This window comes from Peromyscus californicus, unplaced genomic scaffold (genome assembly GCF_007827085.1).
Source record: "Peromyscus californicus insignis strain IS unplaced genomic scaffold, ASM782708v3 Scaffold_4__1_contigs__length_199733344, whole genome shotgun sequence".
Classification (NCBI taxonomy): Eukaryota; Metazoa; Chordata; class Mammalia; order Rodentia; family Cricetidae; genus Peromyscus; species Peromyscus californicus.
This window is the reverse complement of record NW_026294562.1, coordinates 97,157,209-97,173,848: the sequence shown is the minus strand read 5'-3', so window position 1 is coordinate 97,173,848 and position 16,640 is coordinate 97,157,209. Positions and strand designations below refer to the sequence as shown.

The 16,640-nt window shown below is 38.7% G+C and overlaps 1 protein-coding gene across 4 annotated transcripts in view; it reads right to left on the bottom strand.

Annotated features, from left to right (window-relative positions):
- Positions 1 to 1,061: 1,061 nt before the first annotated feature.
- The window catches only part of LOC128094249 (interferon-induced very large GTPase 1-like), a 31,450-nt gene continuing 15,871 nt past the window's right edge, over positions 1,062 to 16,640 (bottom strand). For 2 of the 4 annotated variants that reach the window (XM_052712477.1, XM_052712478.1), the window contains exons 2-3: positions 9,417 to 9,478; positions 1,062 to 8,593 (exon numbers count right to left, since the gene is read on the bottom strand). In XM_052712477.1, coding sequence (XP_052568437.1) covers positions 1,312 to 8,589 — 7,278 coding nt within the window. In that variant the 5' untranslated portion in view covers positions 8,590 to 8,593; positions 9,417 to 9,478 and the 3' untranslated portion in view covers positions 1,062 to 1,311. Of the gene's footprint in view, positions 9,479 to 16,640 lie in introns of all 4 variants that reach the window. The other 2 variants (XM_052712475.1, XM_052712476.1) reach the window with 1 other exon arrangement.

Genomic DNA, 16,640 nt, shown 5'->3' with positions numbered 1-16,640 from the left:
TAGTTCTATTAAGAGATCTCTTTTAGATGTTTGCTAAAGTTTGCAAAATAGTCCTATAGCGATTTTGCCTTTGAATGTAAGTTTATAAGTGTAAATACATGTAGTAAATATGTATAGTTGTAAATATGTATAGTAAAATTCATACTAGAATTATGTTGTTAATGAACCATGGTTTGGTGAAGCTAAGGGAGTCTTTAAGTTTCATACAGTTGTGTCTGGAGTTTAGTGATTTATTTGATGCATTTGTATCAACAGTTTATTGATTTAAAAAAGAGCTTGGCACAGCTAAGGCTGTCATAGATATCTTAGATTCATTCAAAAAAGAAAATTCCATCTTTATCATCCTCTACTTCTTTACTGAGGGTGGGGTGTGGCATCCTAGGGATCACTATGGTTGTTCCAACTACTTGCAAGCTCTTAGTAGAGACCTGAGTTGGAGAAAAGTGAAGGTCTGTACTCCCACCTGCCAGAGGCTGGTAGGCAGGGATGGGCAACATTCTTCTTGTTAGCTGCCAACCTAAGACAGAATATGCTTGACAGAAGGTATATCTCCATGACGGGTAAGGCTTGTCTAGCTGAAGAACACAACCTAAGACAGACACAGTCTATCTGAGGGGTCTGAGGGGTCTGAGTGACCCTTTATTATTATACTAAGAAGGGGAAGCTGTAGAGACCAACAGAGATTTCCTAGTGAGATCTGAGCTTGCTTTATCAAGCAGTGCTGAATTCATGGCTTTGTCCTAACCAAATCCGGTTTAGTTTTTCCAGAACAGAGGCTACTTAAATTGATCTACTGTGGGATCTTCAATAATCAATGAAGTTTGATACATTGAAAGTTAGCAAGGTTTTTTTTTCATAACTAGAGTGGGTGAAAACATCCATTTAAACTAATTTAAAGCAAATTTTAGCATTTCCCCAGATGTATATATAAGTTGAATTTCCCATTCAGTTGTTCTAAAGGAATATATGGCAGCCAGAAATGCTAGCATCTTCTTCTAATAAGACAACTTTTCCTGAATTACTAATTATTTAAACACATATAGAAATAATAAAATATGAAATAGGCTTTTGAATGAATTTTGATTTTATTATGAATTCACATAATTAGGACATTATGTTTAAGCACAAGAAATCAAGAGAGAAAAAGTCTTTTTAGAAGCAAATCTTCCAATATTGAAATACTAATTAATTTGTTTTTACTTATTTCATTTATAAGGTAGAATCTTGAAGGTGCTGCCTAAATTGATATTAGGCTTCCTAGGTTAATGTGAAATTTATGAGGCAGTGTTAGTATTCTATTTGTGGCAATAGTTATTTTTTCAAGTCATCAAGTACTTCTTGCTTTCTGATTTTGGTCCATGAATCTGGAATAGCTCCTTTATTTTTAAATTTTTTTCCATATTTCTCTTCAAGCTTTAATCTGAAGTGACAGACAAACCATTTCCAATATGGCTGAGTAGATGAATCTGGGGTGATGCTCCAAGTGGCATACTCACTTCCTGCTTCTCGATATTTCTTGTATGGGAATTTCTTGCCATCATTTAAAACAAGGAAACAATTACTTGCTACTAAATTAGTACAAAGGTCAATGCAAAAGTCATTTGTTCGGTACCATTTCCATCCATTGACAGCCTGAGGACGGTGGAATGGCACACTGTGGTCTCCATCATGTTGGGAAATGGTATTGGTACAAATTGCTTTACAAAAAGGACACTGTTTCCAACATCCACTGAGATGTTCAGAGAGAAGTTTCTCAACGTCAGGAACCATTTCATTTATGGGCTTACTTGTGCAGTCCTCTTCTACCTTCTTCATTGCAGGATCCAAAGCTGCACTCATGGCTTCTTTCAGAAACTCAGTATCCTTTATCTCCAGGTGCTCGATACTTATCAGGTCTCTCCTTGGAAAGGTCAGGTTGCTTCCTAAGTGATCACAGAACAAATCCAACCAACCAGATGCAGTGCTGCCTTTATCCTTAGCTACTTCTGTGGTCTTATGAATGGCAGTGAGGATGGCATGCTTGATGTCACCTAAACTTATTTTTAAAAAAGTTTTTACTTTTTCACCTTCTTTTTCTGAACAGTATCTTCTAATGTGGTCACTAATGTAATTCCTGAAAAAGGATTCTGGCTGATGAATGTATTGCCAATACTTATCAAAGTTTTCTTCTTCTGCCAGAGAAATGAGAACATGTTTCTCCAGGTTAGCCCTGTTTCCATTAAATGCAGGGCAGGTGGCTCTCATATCCCCAGCTACTTTAGGACACATTTTGCCCCATATAGTGGCAGAAATAGCAGGAGTGAGCTTTAGCCACAGGAAGTCAACAAATGATGTGATAGAGGTGGCGCCTTGGCAAGAGATCTTAAAACTCATGAAGAAATCATCTTTCTTGCTCTCCAGATAGTTTACAGGATCATTTGCTCTCTTGAATGCTTTGTGCATTTCCTTGAAACTCTTAGCTGCTCTTTGGAATAAGCACAAGGATAAGTCAATGGTGCAGTCTCTGGTAAATGTGTAATCTTCCTCAGGAGGTACAGATTTCAGTTCATTTTCTATTATCCTCAGAATTTTATGAAAATCATTCTGACTGTAATCACGCTTTTGCTTCCAAATGTTTTTAATTGTTTCATTAAATCTTAAATCAATGTTATTAGTAATTTTATTAATGGATTCTTTATGACAGGATTCTAAACTCTTTGAAAATCGAAGAAAATTTTTTTTCATTTGGACATGCTTATCATAATTGATGACAAACATTGCTCCATTCTGTTTTTTAAGTCTTTCTGCAATATTTTTTTCCTTTTTGAAATGCCATAGAAAAATGCTTTCAGCATCCCCATCAGTGTCAGGCTCTGTGACATGAGGTACAGTAGAAGACACATCGTAGATCCAACTTGTCCAAACTTGATTAAATTTCTCACGCAACTCTTCATCACTTAATTCTTTGCCCTTCACACTTAAAGCCAACGTTCGGCTTTTCTCTAACAATTCATTTTCATATTGTGACTTTTTGTTATCTAGTGTTTCTTGGCTTTTTTTAAGACTGATAAGTTCATTGCCTTTTGTTCTGGTGTCTGAAATAAGAGCATCTTTAAGGATTAGTAGCTTATGTTCAAAATTTGCTTTCCATTGAACCAATGTTTCACTATCTGGGTCTTCTTCAAAATACTTGTCAAATTCTTGCTTGATGGCTTCATATTTCTTGTTAACTGGACCCTCCAGTGCATTAGTTGTGAGTGTCAAGATTTTCCCATTCTGAATCTGATTGTTCAACTGATTCTGAAGGTCCAACACATAACTCCTCAGCTCCCAGGTCCAGTGATTATACATGGTTTCCAGTTTACTCATGGCTATGACCTCTTGTGTGTTCCTGAAACTGAAAATGAAGTTCTCACTGACAAGGGCTTTCCACAAATCTTGAACACGGATTTTTACATCTGAGATCTTCATGATCTTTCCCCTGGATTCCTGCTGGGCAAGCCTAAGAATCCCAGTCTTCAGTTCCTGGACATTGTGGCTATATCGTGGATTGGGAGGGGCCATTGGGGGATTGCCATCCCAGAGATGAGCAAAATAGTAGACATGATTATTGACATCAAATTTAATTACATCACTGAAGCGAGTTATGTTGGAGCACTCTTCCTGTTCAGCAGCTAATGCTGTCATTTCATCCAGTCTCTGCTCCAGTCTCCTTCGTCCTTCCATAGTTTGGGATTTTGCTGAAATTTCTCCCACATTCTGATGGACAAAGATGCAACTGGGGGAGATTTTCACTTGTTTCATTCTCAGAAAGGCTTGGACGACAATTTGTAAGATGTCCTGCATCTCTGATGGATTCTCTCCAAAAATATTGATCAGAGTCAAGTTTGCAAGGCCAGTGACAAATGTTGCCAACTCATTGTCCCAATTGTGGGATTTGTTGTTGAGTTCTGGAGCCCGAAGTCCTTCTGTGTCTACAATAAGCACAAAATCAAAGCTGAGTTCTTCTGTGAATTTCTCATCTACCTCCAGGAGCTGCATGTAGGCCCCCTTGGTACACCTGCCTGCACTGACTGTGAACTCTAAACCAAAGAGTGCATTCAGTAGAGTGGATTTCCCTGAGCTTTGCAGGCCAAGGACAGAGAGAACAAACAGCCTTTTGTCTCCAATTTTCTCTGAGATCTTGTCAAAAACAGCTGCCACCCACTTTAGAGGCACATATGAAGCATCCCCATCCATCAGCTCAATGGGAACACCAGCTATCATCAGGTCTGCAGCAATTTGGGGGAGGCAGAGAAAAAGGCTATTTCTAGAGGAGGAAATTTCTTCCAGAGCTTCATAGATCTGGGCAACTTCACGGAGAAGGTGCTCAATTCCAAAAGTGCAGTCAAGTATCTCAGTAGAGATGGCTTCTATCTGTTTCTGGCAGTGTGTCATGGAGCTGCTCTTCTGTGCCCTTTGCTTTTCTGCCTGTAACCACAAAATTTGTTGCTTTACTTGTAAAGTCTCCAAGTGTTCCATGGTTAGATTTTCCAAAACCACACTTAACCAGTATAAGAAGTAGAGTTTGAAGTCATTTTCTGAGTCTTCTTGGAGAATTTTTAGGACAGACTGCATTAAATCATTGAGAGGGAAGGCCTTTTCAAACTGCTGCCTTCGTATTTTTTGCTTTTCTATTTCAATTTCACTCTTGTGTTGTTCAATGCTCCGATGCCCTTTTTCTTGTAGGTGATAGAGTTCTTTGTCCTTCTTACACCAACGGTGCCACAGTTGTCCCTGAAGGGGCAGCAAGTTTTCTTTTATCTTAGATAACTTGTATTGCTCTAGCAGTTCCCTATTTCTCTGTGCTTTTTCTTTGGCTTCCTTCAATTCTTTCTGGTCTTCATCAATCATGAATCCTTGCTTTCGAGCAATCTCTGAACATTCTTCTATGCTCAGAGCAGTGCCAGAGATTTCTATTAAGTGTTGGATGGTAGTCATGAGTTCTTCTGTTAATTCTGCCTCATTTCTATTCCTAATGCCAATTCTCACCCTTCTGCCAGAATTATTAGTTGTGAATTTTTCTTTGTCATCAATCAAACAGATCAGAGGTTTTGATGACTGCCACAGGTGTCTGACAAGATTTTGGTTTTCTTTATTGTTATCAGAAGCTGACATGAGAATCACCATGAGAGAAGAGGCATCCTGCAGGAAGCTGAGTTGTTTCCTGTGTTCCTTGGCATCTCCATGAAGATTGGTGAAGGCCACACACTTGTCAAATATGTCCTCGCCTTGGCCCCCAGGACAGAACCAGCTGATCTCTACCACTCCCTCCATCAGGAGACAGTGTTTGCTGGTTCCTCTGCAGTGTCTGTGAAAAAACACATCATGTTTATGTCTACTGAGGAGAGAGTTCATAAGCTGAGATTTGGAAGCAGAGAGGCCATTTCCAACTCTAAAGAAAGATACAATGGGGGTAGAGACACGGCACATCTGCTGTTTCTTGTGACTGTAGCTTTTGTCCTGTTGTGATTGACTTGCCTCTTGCCAACTTCTCCTAATTTGTCTGAGAGACCAGAGAGAGAACTCAATTTGAGAAGTGTTGGGACTTGGCACCACAAGGGGGATTGCAAATTGACAAATGGAAAGTTTGGACAGAATATACTGCCTGGCAAGATCATCTGCACAGTGAAAAATGGCCATCTGGATGTCCATTGGGTGAATGTGGGGCTGGGACTCAGTGACCAAAGAACTAGTGTCTTCATCCCTGTCATCAAACAACTCTTCATATGGATCAACAATTTCCTGGTTAGAGGGACCTGCAGAATCTTGGCTTTCTGCCTTTTTAGCCTCTTTGAAGACCAGATGTCTGAACCCACAATCTAGCATCAGTAGCTTTTGTAGGAAATAAAAGGGAAGTTCCTGTTCAGATCTTGGCTGTGTATTGTATACAGAAGTCTTATAGATCTGATGAAAGTCAGCTCTGCTCATCCTTTTTGGGTAGTGATGTTCTAGACCTAGACGCTGGAGTAAGTCTAGGAAAGGTCCTTTTTCTATCCCCTCTTTTTCATTGTTGTCATCATTTTTTTGTTCATAAGTTTCTTTCTTTTTACTCAGGAGACTTTGCAACTGTTTTTTCACCTCATCCATCTGCAGAGAAGAGCTGGTGTCTTCATAGTTCCCATCAATGAGTAATCTCAAACTTTTCTCTAGATTCTCCCAATCATGACCTGTTTCAAATTTTGTGAGGACATGTGCAACTTTAGTAGACAATAAGTGCTCTATGTACTGTCTTGTTAATGTCAAGCGCTGTGCTTTTTCTTTTGGAGAAATGCCTGAGACTCCAACTGTGGTTGTCAGAGTTTTGAGCACCAGGAATGCCTGTGCTCTGTCAGTGCAGATAGTTTTGAGCTCCTGATATCTGTGTTGAACAACTTGTATTTCATCCAGGAGGAAGTTTAACTCAGCACACCCAAGGAGAGGCTGGAAAACATTACTTTCCAGCTGATAGCCTGCACCAGCTGCAATGGAGAGTAGCAGCAGCTGCATGTCTGGCTGCTCTGTTTCTTTGAGATAGTTCAAGAAGGCATCAAGAACTGTGGTGACATCATGTGTAGCCTTTCTTTGAGCCTCTTCCACTGTTTCTGGTGACTCAGATTTGATGTGTGCTTCTGTGAGAGTTTTTTGGATTTCTTTTAAATTTTTAAAGAATTCAGACAATTCAGTGATTTTGACTTGCTGTTCTTCTGAATCTTCCTGGTAGATCCACTGCATGATTGAACTTGCCTGAGGAAAGTTTTTCACTTTGTAAACATGAGGTTCTAGAAGGCTGCGGAACTGAGATTTAATAAACTGAGTTTTTTTAGTGGAAGAGTTTTTGCAAAAGTTGACAGTTCTTATGAGAAAATTCTGTAGATGCCAATTTGTGAGGCATGTATTAATCCAAACATCATAACCTTTTGTTTTATGAGCCAGTGCTTGCATGAAACCCATCAGGTTCTTAAGCTGTTCTTCAGGGTCAGAGACCTTCCAAGATTTCACATCATCCAGGAAATGTTCTGCTTCATTTATGGAGCTCAGCAACTCCTCTCCAGCCTGGATAAGGGCAGTAACACTTGTCAGAGCAGAGTAGTTGTCTGCCAGGCAATTAGCCACCAGAAAGGGGTCCTTAAAATTGCTTCTGTGGTTAGACAGGATGATGTCCCAAATGGGCACCAGCTGAAATTCTCGGTCAATGACAGACCAGGTTTTATTGCTGGCAAGAAGGCCAGTTGTCCACTGAACAATTCCATTTGCTTCTGGTGGTCCTCCTATCTGGGCCACAGATAATTGGACTTTGATTTGGAGCTGTTGATTCCTTGAATTTTTGTAGGATCTTACTGAATGTGAGTCTGATATTGTCATACCTCCACCAACTTTAATCCCAAACCCACTGTAGCTCCCACTTATGTAACTCTCCAAGGCCTCTGCTGTCTGCTGCTTCACACAATCTAGCTGGTCACTCTCAAAACCCTCTGAAACAGCCTTCCAGCGGTATAGTCCCCCAAGGTGCAGAGGGCCTTGATTAGCATGAGAGCCAAATCTGTTGAAGAAGTTTTCAGTCCTGTTCCTCACTGCAAGGAATCTGTCTGGTCCATCAGTGTGTTCCAGCTCTTCTTCAATGATTTTCAGTTCCTTAAGGGCAGCAATGGAGAGCTGGAGCTGATCATTGCGAAAGTGGATGGAGGCTAGTGGGTTGTAGCTGAACATTGATGAGCAGAAATAAGAGTGCTTAGAATGTGATTGGTGAGCATCTTCAGATTTTGAATGCTTGACTTTATCCATCCCACCTTCTAAATGAAATCCCCAGCCTCCACCCTTGGCTGACAGTGTTAACCTGAAACCGAACTTCTGTACAGTTTCAGTGAATAGGGATTCTTCTTTAGAAGATGTGAATTCTTTTGTTTCCATCCGTTTTCCTTGCTCAGATCCAGAGAGGAAGAATTCCTTGGGGACCTTTAGTAGTTCTTCTCTCCTTACTACTAGGTCCTTTTGGTGGCAGGTCTTGTAAATTCCCTGCAGGGCCAGCCCACCAGATGTGAATCTTAGCAGGTCTCTATCTGAGAAGTTTTGAGTATTTGCCAGTGTCTGTTCCATGTGGTTGAGATGCCTCTCCATTGTTTCAGTGACATCTTTTAGGGGCACTTCAGGCCTTGGCCAGTACTCTTCAGGGATCTCCATTGCTTGTCTCAGCTCTGCTTCTTTCCTCCTCACTGCTTCTTCCTGTCTGTTCTTCCCTTCTGACTGCAGGGTCCTCAGTTCCTGCAGTGCCTGTCCTGCCTGCCTCTGTCTGCTCTTTATCATTTCCCCTGGAGTCTCCTGGAACTCTGCAACACTTTTTGGCTGTGAGAGGTCAAGCAGCTTCTCCAGAGCCTTTTTTTCCCATGTGTGTTGTGACTGGGACTTCAGCTTCTGGAGATCTTTTTCTTCTAAGTATTGTAAAGCCTGGACACAGGTCACACCCAGGTCTTCCTGAAGCTTAGGCAGCCAGTAGTCAACAGACAATCCCACTTCTGTCAGCATCTCCTGGAGATCTTGCCTCTTTATGCTTTTGGACTGAGACTCATCAGGGATGCACTTTGTTGTTTCCATGGCTCTGTGAAGAACAGATACGTATTTAGTCTGTGTTCCTACTGTAAGAATTCTTATCCACATGATCTAATGTGTAAGTGTTTTTTGGAGGCTAGTCTTCAGAGTTTTTCATGCCTTCATCTAATTGTCTAATTTACATTTATTTAATCAAATTGAGAGCTAAAATCTATAAAATAGAAACAAAGAGAACAATAACCCCCCAATCAATAAAACAAAGCTGCTTCTTTGAGAAAATCAACAAGAAAGACAAATGCTTATCCAAATTAACTAAAAAAGAAGAGAGAATATGCAAATGAACAAAATCAGAAATGAAAAGGGGGACATAACAGCAGTTACCTATGAAATCCAAATAATCTTTATGTTGTACTTTAAAAACCTATGCTCCACAAAATCAGAAAATCTAAAAGAAATGGATAAATATCTCTATCGATACCCCTTAAAAAAGTTAAATAGAGATGTGATTAATGATTTAAATAGATCTATAATCCCTAAGGAAATAGATGCAGTCATTAAAATTCTCTTAAAACAAAAAATGCCCAGGGCCAGATGGTTTTAGTGCAGAATTTCTACTAGACCTTCAAATAAGAGGTAATACAAACACTACTCAAATTATTTCATAAAATAGAAAAAGAAGAAACATGACTAAATTCATTTTATGAGGCCACAGTGATCCTGATACCCAAACCACACACTGCATGATTTCAACAGAGAAAGAAAATTATAGAACAATTTACCTTATGAACATAGATGCAAAAATACTCAATAGAATACTAACAAGCATAATTCAAGACTACATCAAAGATCATACATGTCAAGTATGTACATACCAGAGATGAAGGGATGGTTCAACGTATGAAAATCAGTCAATGTTATCCACCATCTAAACAAACTGAAAGAAAAAAACACTTGATCATCTCATTAGGTGCTGAAAAAGCTTTTGACAAAATCCAACACCACTTCATGATAAAAGTCTTGGAGAGATCAGGCATACAAGGGACATAACTGAACATAAGAAAGGCAATTTACAGCAAGCTGATAGCCAATGTCAAATTAAATGGAGAGAAACTCAACGGAACTTTACCAAAATCAGGAATAAAATGAAGCTGTCTACTCTCTCTGTATCTATTCAATGAAATACTTGAAGTTTAAACTAGAGCAATAATAGAACTGAAGGAGATCAAGATTATATGAATTAGAAAGTAAGAAGTCGCCGGGCGGTGGTGGCGCACGCCTTTAATCCCAGCACTTGGGAGGCAGAGCCAGGCGGATCTCTGTGAGTTCGAGGCCAGCCTGGGCTACCAAGTGAGTCCCAGGAAAGGCACAAAGCTACACAGAGAAACCCTGTCTCGAAAAACCAAAAAAAAAAAAAAAAAAAAAAAAAAGAAAGTAAGAAGTCAAAGTATGACTAATTGCAGATGAATGATAGCATACAAAAGAGACTCAAAAATTCTACCAGGGAGCTCTTCCAGCTGATAAACATCTTCAGTAAAGTGGCTGGATACAAGATTAACTAAAAAAAAAAATCAGTAGCCCTCCTATATACAAATGACAAATGGGCTGAGAAAGAAATCAGGAAAATAACACCTATCCCAATAGCCACAAATTATATAAAATATCTTGGGTAACTCTAAACAACCAAGTGAAAAACTTACATGATAAAACTTCAAGTCTTTGAAGAAAGAAATTGAAGAAGATATCAGAAGATGGAAAGATCTCCCATGCTCATGGATTAGAAAGATTAACATATGGCTATAACAAAGTAAAAATGGCCATCTTACCCAAAGCAATCTACAGATTCAAATCACTTCCCATAAGGAAAAACAAATCCAGGGCAGCTAAAACAATCTTGCACAATAAAAGAACTTCTGGAGGTGTCACCACCCCGGACTTCAAGCTCTACTACAGGGCTATAGTAATAAATACTGAATGGCACTGGAATAAAAACAGACACATTCACTAATAGTATTGAATTGAAGATGCAGCCATAAATCTGCACACCTATGGACAACCTGATTTCTGATAATAAACCTAGAAATACATAATTGAAAAGGAAAGCATCTTCCACAAATGGTGCTGGTCTAATTGGATGTCTGCATGTGAAGAATGCAAATAGATCCATATCTATCAACTGCACAAAATTCAAGTCCAAGTGGATCAAAGACCTCAACATAATAAAACCAGATACACTGAACTTGGTAGAAGAGAAAGTAGGGAATATCCTTGAACTCATTGGCACAGGATTCAACTTTGAGGACAGAATACTGATAGTGTGGGTACTAAAATAAACAATCAATAAATGGGATCTAATGACACTGAAAAGCTTCTGTAAGGCAAATGACACTGTCAATAGAACAAAAGAGCAGCCAACAGAAGGGGAAAGATTTTCACCAGTACCACATCCTGCAGAGAGCTAGTATCCAAAGTTTGTAAAGAACTCAAGAAACTTGATATAAAAAAATCAAATTAAAAATGGGGTACAGATCTAACCATAAAATTCTGAACAGAGGAGTCCCAAATGGCTGAGAAACACTTAAAGAAATGTTCAACATCCTTAGCCATCAGCGAAGTGCAAATCAAAACTACTTTGAGATTCCATCTTACACCTGTCAGAAAGGCTAGAATGAAAAACACAAGTGATAGCTCATGCTGGAGAGGATGCAGAGCAAGGCAAACACTCCTCCATTGCTGGTGGGGGTGAAAACTTGTACAGCCACTATGGAAATTAACACATGATTCCTCAGAAAATTGGGAGTCAATATACCTCAAAACCCAGCTACTCCACTCTTGCACCAAAGAACACTCCATCCTATCTCAAGGACACTTGCTCAACTACATTTGTAGCAGCTTTAGTCACAATATCCAGAAACTGGAAACAACCTAGATGTCCCTAAATTGAAAAATGAATAAAGAAAATGTGGTACATTTACACAATGGAGTATTACTCAGCTGTTAAAAAAATGACATCATTAAATTTGCAGGCAAGAGAATGGAACTAGAAAAAATCATCCCGATTGAGGTAATCCAGACCCAGTAAGACAAACATGGTATGTGCTCACTTATAAATGGATATTAGCTTTTAAGTAAAGAATAATCATGCTATATTCCAGACACAGAGAGGCTATAAGTATCAAGGAGTGCTCAAGGGAGGATGAATGGATTTCCCTAGGAAGGGGGAATAGGGTAGATTTGGTGTGTGGACTGGGAGCATGTGGTGATGGGAACATGTGGGATCAGGAGGGGAGTTATGGAGGAAGGTATGGAGCTGGAGAGTACTAGGACAGATGACTAGAATCAATGAAGATGACTCTAGCAAAGACTTCTAGTAATGGGGGATATGGACCCTGAACTGGCCATCTTCTATAACCAGTCAAGGATTCCCGCAGTGGGACTGGGACATCAACCCAGCTATATGACTGCCAACCTACAATTTGTCCTCCCTACAAGATGTGCTGTGGTAATGGTGGCACAGAACTTGTGGGAATGTTCAACCAATGATTGGTCAAACTTGAGACCCACACTACAAGAGGGGAGCATGCTTATCACTATCTGGATCACCAGGAACAGACCTAGGACAGAACCAAACACAAGTGCCAGAAAAAAGTCAATGAAATGATTCCTAATGATTTTCTGCTATACTCATAGATTGGTGCCTAGCCCAGTCATCATCAGTGAGGCTCCATCTACCCACTGATGAGAGCATATACAGAGATACATAGCCAAATATTAGGTGGGGCTTCAGGAACCCAGGAAAGGAAGGGGAAGGAGGATTGTAGGAGCCAGAAGTTGGAGGACACCATGAGAACATGGCCCACAAAATCAACTAAGTCGGGCTCATAGTGACTCACAGGAACTAAAGCAACAATCACACAGCCTGCATGTGTCTGAGCTAGGTCCTCTGCATATATGTTATGGTTGCTTACCTTGGTGTTCTTGTGGGATTCCTAACAGTGGGAGTGGGGGTTGTCTATGATTTTCTTGCCTGCTCTCAGGACCCATTTCCTCCTACTGGGTTGCTTCTGGCAGCCTTGATATGAGCATTTGTGCTTAGTACTATTGTAACTTGTTATGTTTTGCTCACTTGATTTCCCCAAGTTTTTTTATGAAGGGAAACAGAGGAGGAGAGGATCTGAGGGAGAGAGGAGAGGGGAACTGTCAGGACTGGTGGTAGGGTAAACTCCCATTGGGATGTAATATATTACAGAAGAATAAATTTAAAAAATATGAAAAATCCTCTTCTATTAGCAAAGAATAAGTGGGATATGAAATTAAAAGCACATTAATATCTATATGAGTTTATAATGCAAACATAATAAAATACATATGAAATTTTCTGGAATAAAGCTACAAACTTTTGATGGAGCAGGTTAAAGATGTGTAAAGTAATGGAGCAATACTTTCTGTTTCCTATTGTTAAAATTGCATTTGCACTAGGCAGGGTTTTATCTCTAGAGAGAAGGAATCCATACAGTATATGCATGCACATATTATAAAAAGGAACTTGTTAGATTGGCTTATGTGACAGTAGCTAGGTAGTTCAACCATAGTCACCTGCAGTGCAGTCTCTGTTCAGCATTTTTCACAGACTATATATATGCATGCCACCAAGCTAGGCATCTTTTAATTCAGTTGAATTGACAGATTATAATAACTATCACCCCAAGTGTCCCTAACTTGATCCATATAAAATCAGTGAATTTTCAACAAACCCCCTCCATTTATTTTTTAAATATCTAAACAACTGACTATGATGTTCACTTGAAAGAAGAAAATACACAGAAGTACCATTACAACACTTAAGGAAAAACAGAGGACTAATGCTTCAAGACTTAATACAAAGATAAACCAATCATTGATATTTAGTATTGATGGAAGAACTTTAAGGGATGAATGGCAAACAATAGTAGGGCTAGAAAGATAATCACAGAAATAGAACCAGTGATTCATTGACAAAAGATCAAAGGCAATACCATTGAGAAATGATAGAAAATCTTTTGCAGCACATGGTAGTGGAAACACACATCTAAAGCTACATACAGTAAAAAGAAAATTTAACACTGAACCCTGTCTTTAAAACTTAAAATGAAACATAATTTTGGACTGATGACAAATAACACCTTGTCACACAATACTGGAATTGGTTGAAACAAACTAGGGATAGCTGAAGAGCAGTTATCCTATGATTTGAGTGAGCTGGGCGGTGGTGGCACATGACTTATGTCCTAGCACTCGAGAGTCAGAGGTAGGCGGATCTCTGTAAGTTCGAGGCCAGCCTGGGCTACAGAGTATGTTCCAGGAAATGTGCAAAGCTGTACAGAGAAACCCTGACTCCAAAAAAAGAAAAGAAAAAGAAAAGAAAGATAATCTGTGATGAGTGAAGAGAGGAAACATTGATTTCAGTAGCAAAGATGGAATGGAAACACTTTAGAATTCAATGTAAAGGATAGGGCCCAGTGTCCATTCCAGAAGTTTTAGCCTCAAGCAGAGAATTTTCCATTCCAAGTACAGAGTAGTGTATGTATACTGATTGGAATAAAGGGTGAAGACAGAGATGGCAGAGAATCAGAACACTGTATACTGACACTATATGAAAAACAGAACAAAACCCATTACTTTGTATAGTAATTTTATCATTTATAATAATAAAAAAAGACAGAATACCTACAAAGTCTTCATTGCACTTTCAGTGTCAGATAAAGAGAAGAGGAGGGAGGGAGGGAGGGAGGGAGGGAGGAAGAGAGACTGAAAGAGAGAGACAGAAAGAGAGAGAGATAGAGAGAGACTGTAAGAGAAAGAGGGAACCACATTAACACTATACTCATTGTGTTTTCTTGGGCATTGTGTTTTGTTACTAAAATACAAATTAAGCCAAAAATCAAGACATATAGCCAAAGAAAGAAAAGCAAGACAGATTACAGAAAGGATCCATACTTATGCCCACAATCAGTTACGGTAAAGAGTCAGATTCTATACTTCCTCTTTAGGCAAGCGACCTCCTAAAGATAGCCTGTGTATTTGTGTTCAGATGAGTGACCACATAGAGTCAACCTCTGCACACCTGCTCAATGTCATTACTTTTATGTTTCCCTTATTTAGTATCTAGTTTTAATAATTTTTTGAATTAGCTTTGTCCTGAAACTTGTGTTGTTTCTACTGTTTCAGTTTATTTCTATTTACTTTTCCTTCTCCAGTGTTTTCCTCTGGTGTTGCTCCAATACTAACTGTTACTCTTTTCTGCTCATGTCCTTCAAAACTAATATCTTAGTATATACAATGCTATATAATTTCTTTTTTATTCATTCAAGGAGATTTTAACTTCAGTAGAGTGATGGGTAAAGTTATCTTTTAGTGTGTTACCTAGTATTATTTTGCAATGAAACCTGAAAAATTTTATTAATGAAATAGTATGCACACACATTGTGATAGTCCCATTCAGTTGCACAAAAATGTTAAATAATGTCACAAACACAAACATGCAATATCTCTTAATTTCAAGCTTTCCAGATACATCTTGTTTTGGTGTAGGATTGTGTAAATGACCACTATTTAACCTATGCCAAAAAGTGAGCCTCAGACTAGGGGCTACTTTCATGTTGTTGTTGTTTTTTTTTTTTTTTTTTTTTTTTTTTTTTTTTTTTTTTTTTTTTGTAACTCCAATGCCAGCTGTTCCTTTGGTTCCAAGTCTCACTGCTTTCTTCTTCTGGACACTTTCCTCTCTTCATTTCTTCGGCTAGAATTACTGTTTGGAGCAAAATGGTAAATGTTTCCTTTTTTAACAACCATATTTGTGCACATGTGTTCATTAAACATTCAAGGTACAATGCAATCTTGTTTCTTTATTCTCCAGAAGTTATTGGACTTGAAGGGATTAATTTTTTAGAAGTTGATAATTTTTCTTACTGGTCCTACCTATCAGTTGTGGTTGTTTATGCCATTAGCACATTACTCTCATAGTAGTGCTGTATATCATAACCATTGACTTGAACATATAGACTGATGTTTGAGCTAATGGGCTATACCTCCATTTCAGTGGAGAGAAATAATACTGCAACTCTATATTCTAGTCATTCCTGAAACTAAAAGCATATAGATAATTTTTAAAATGCAAGAAACTAATTCCAGAAATACAAGACCAATGCAGAAATACAAGAAATATGAAAATTCAAGATAGCACAAAAATTTACCAACTATAGACATGCTTAAAAATGACCGATTCAGCAGTAATAGATGGCAATGAGAGTTGATTGGATGAAAGCTTTGAGAGTTCCAAAGAGTGAATATAAGAACATGCAATGAAATCAAAGAGGACATAAATTGATTGAATTATAAAGGAATAGAATCAGATAATTGAAAGAAGGATATCAACACAGGATATGAAACTGGATTTTAGTGAGGAAATAGGAAGAAAAAAAATAAAATATTGGTGATGAAAAGACCAATAATTAATTAAAAAATTTAGTGGGAAACCAAAAGAGTTGATAAATGACAAAACAGTATATCAAGGCTTGTAGCCAAGATAGAAGGTGGGAAGTTTGGAACATACATGGACATATGAAAGGGCACATCTGAGAAACATATAGTCAACAGTATAGTAAATGAGAACAAAGTAATAGTATTTGCTTTAAAATCAGGACTGAGACAAGAGTGTTCATTTCCTACAGGATATTGAAAGTATCAGTTGAACCCATCAACAGAGATACGATGATACTGTACCCTTTACTTACAATAGGGAATTTGTCCTGATAAACCCATCATAAATTTTAAAACATGCATTTAATTCATTGTTCTGAGTAGCTTTTGTCAACTCTACATAAGCTAAGGTCTTTTGGAAAAAGGGAACCTCAATAGAGAAAATACCCCCATCAGATTGGTCTGTGGGGCATTTTCTTGGTTGATGATTGATGTGGGAGGGCATCTCACTGTAGGCAGTGCCACTACTGGGTTGATGGTCCTGGGTTGCATAAGAAAGCAAACTGAGCAAGCCAGTAAGCAGGATTATGCTGTGGCCTCTGCTTCAGTTCCTTCCTCCAGGTTCCTGCCTTGAGTTCCTGTCC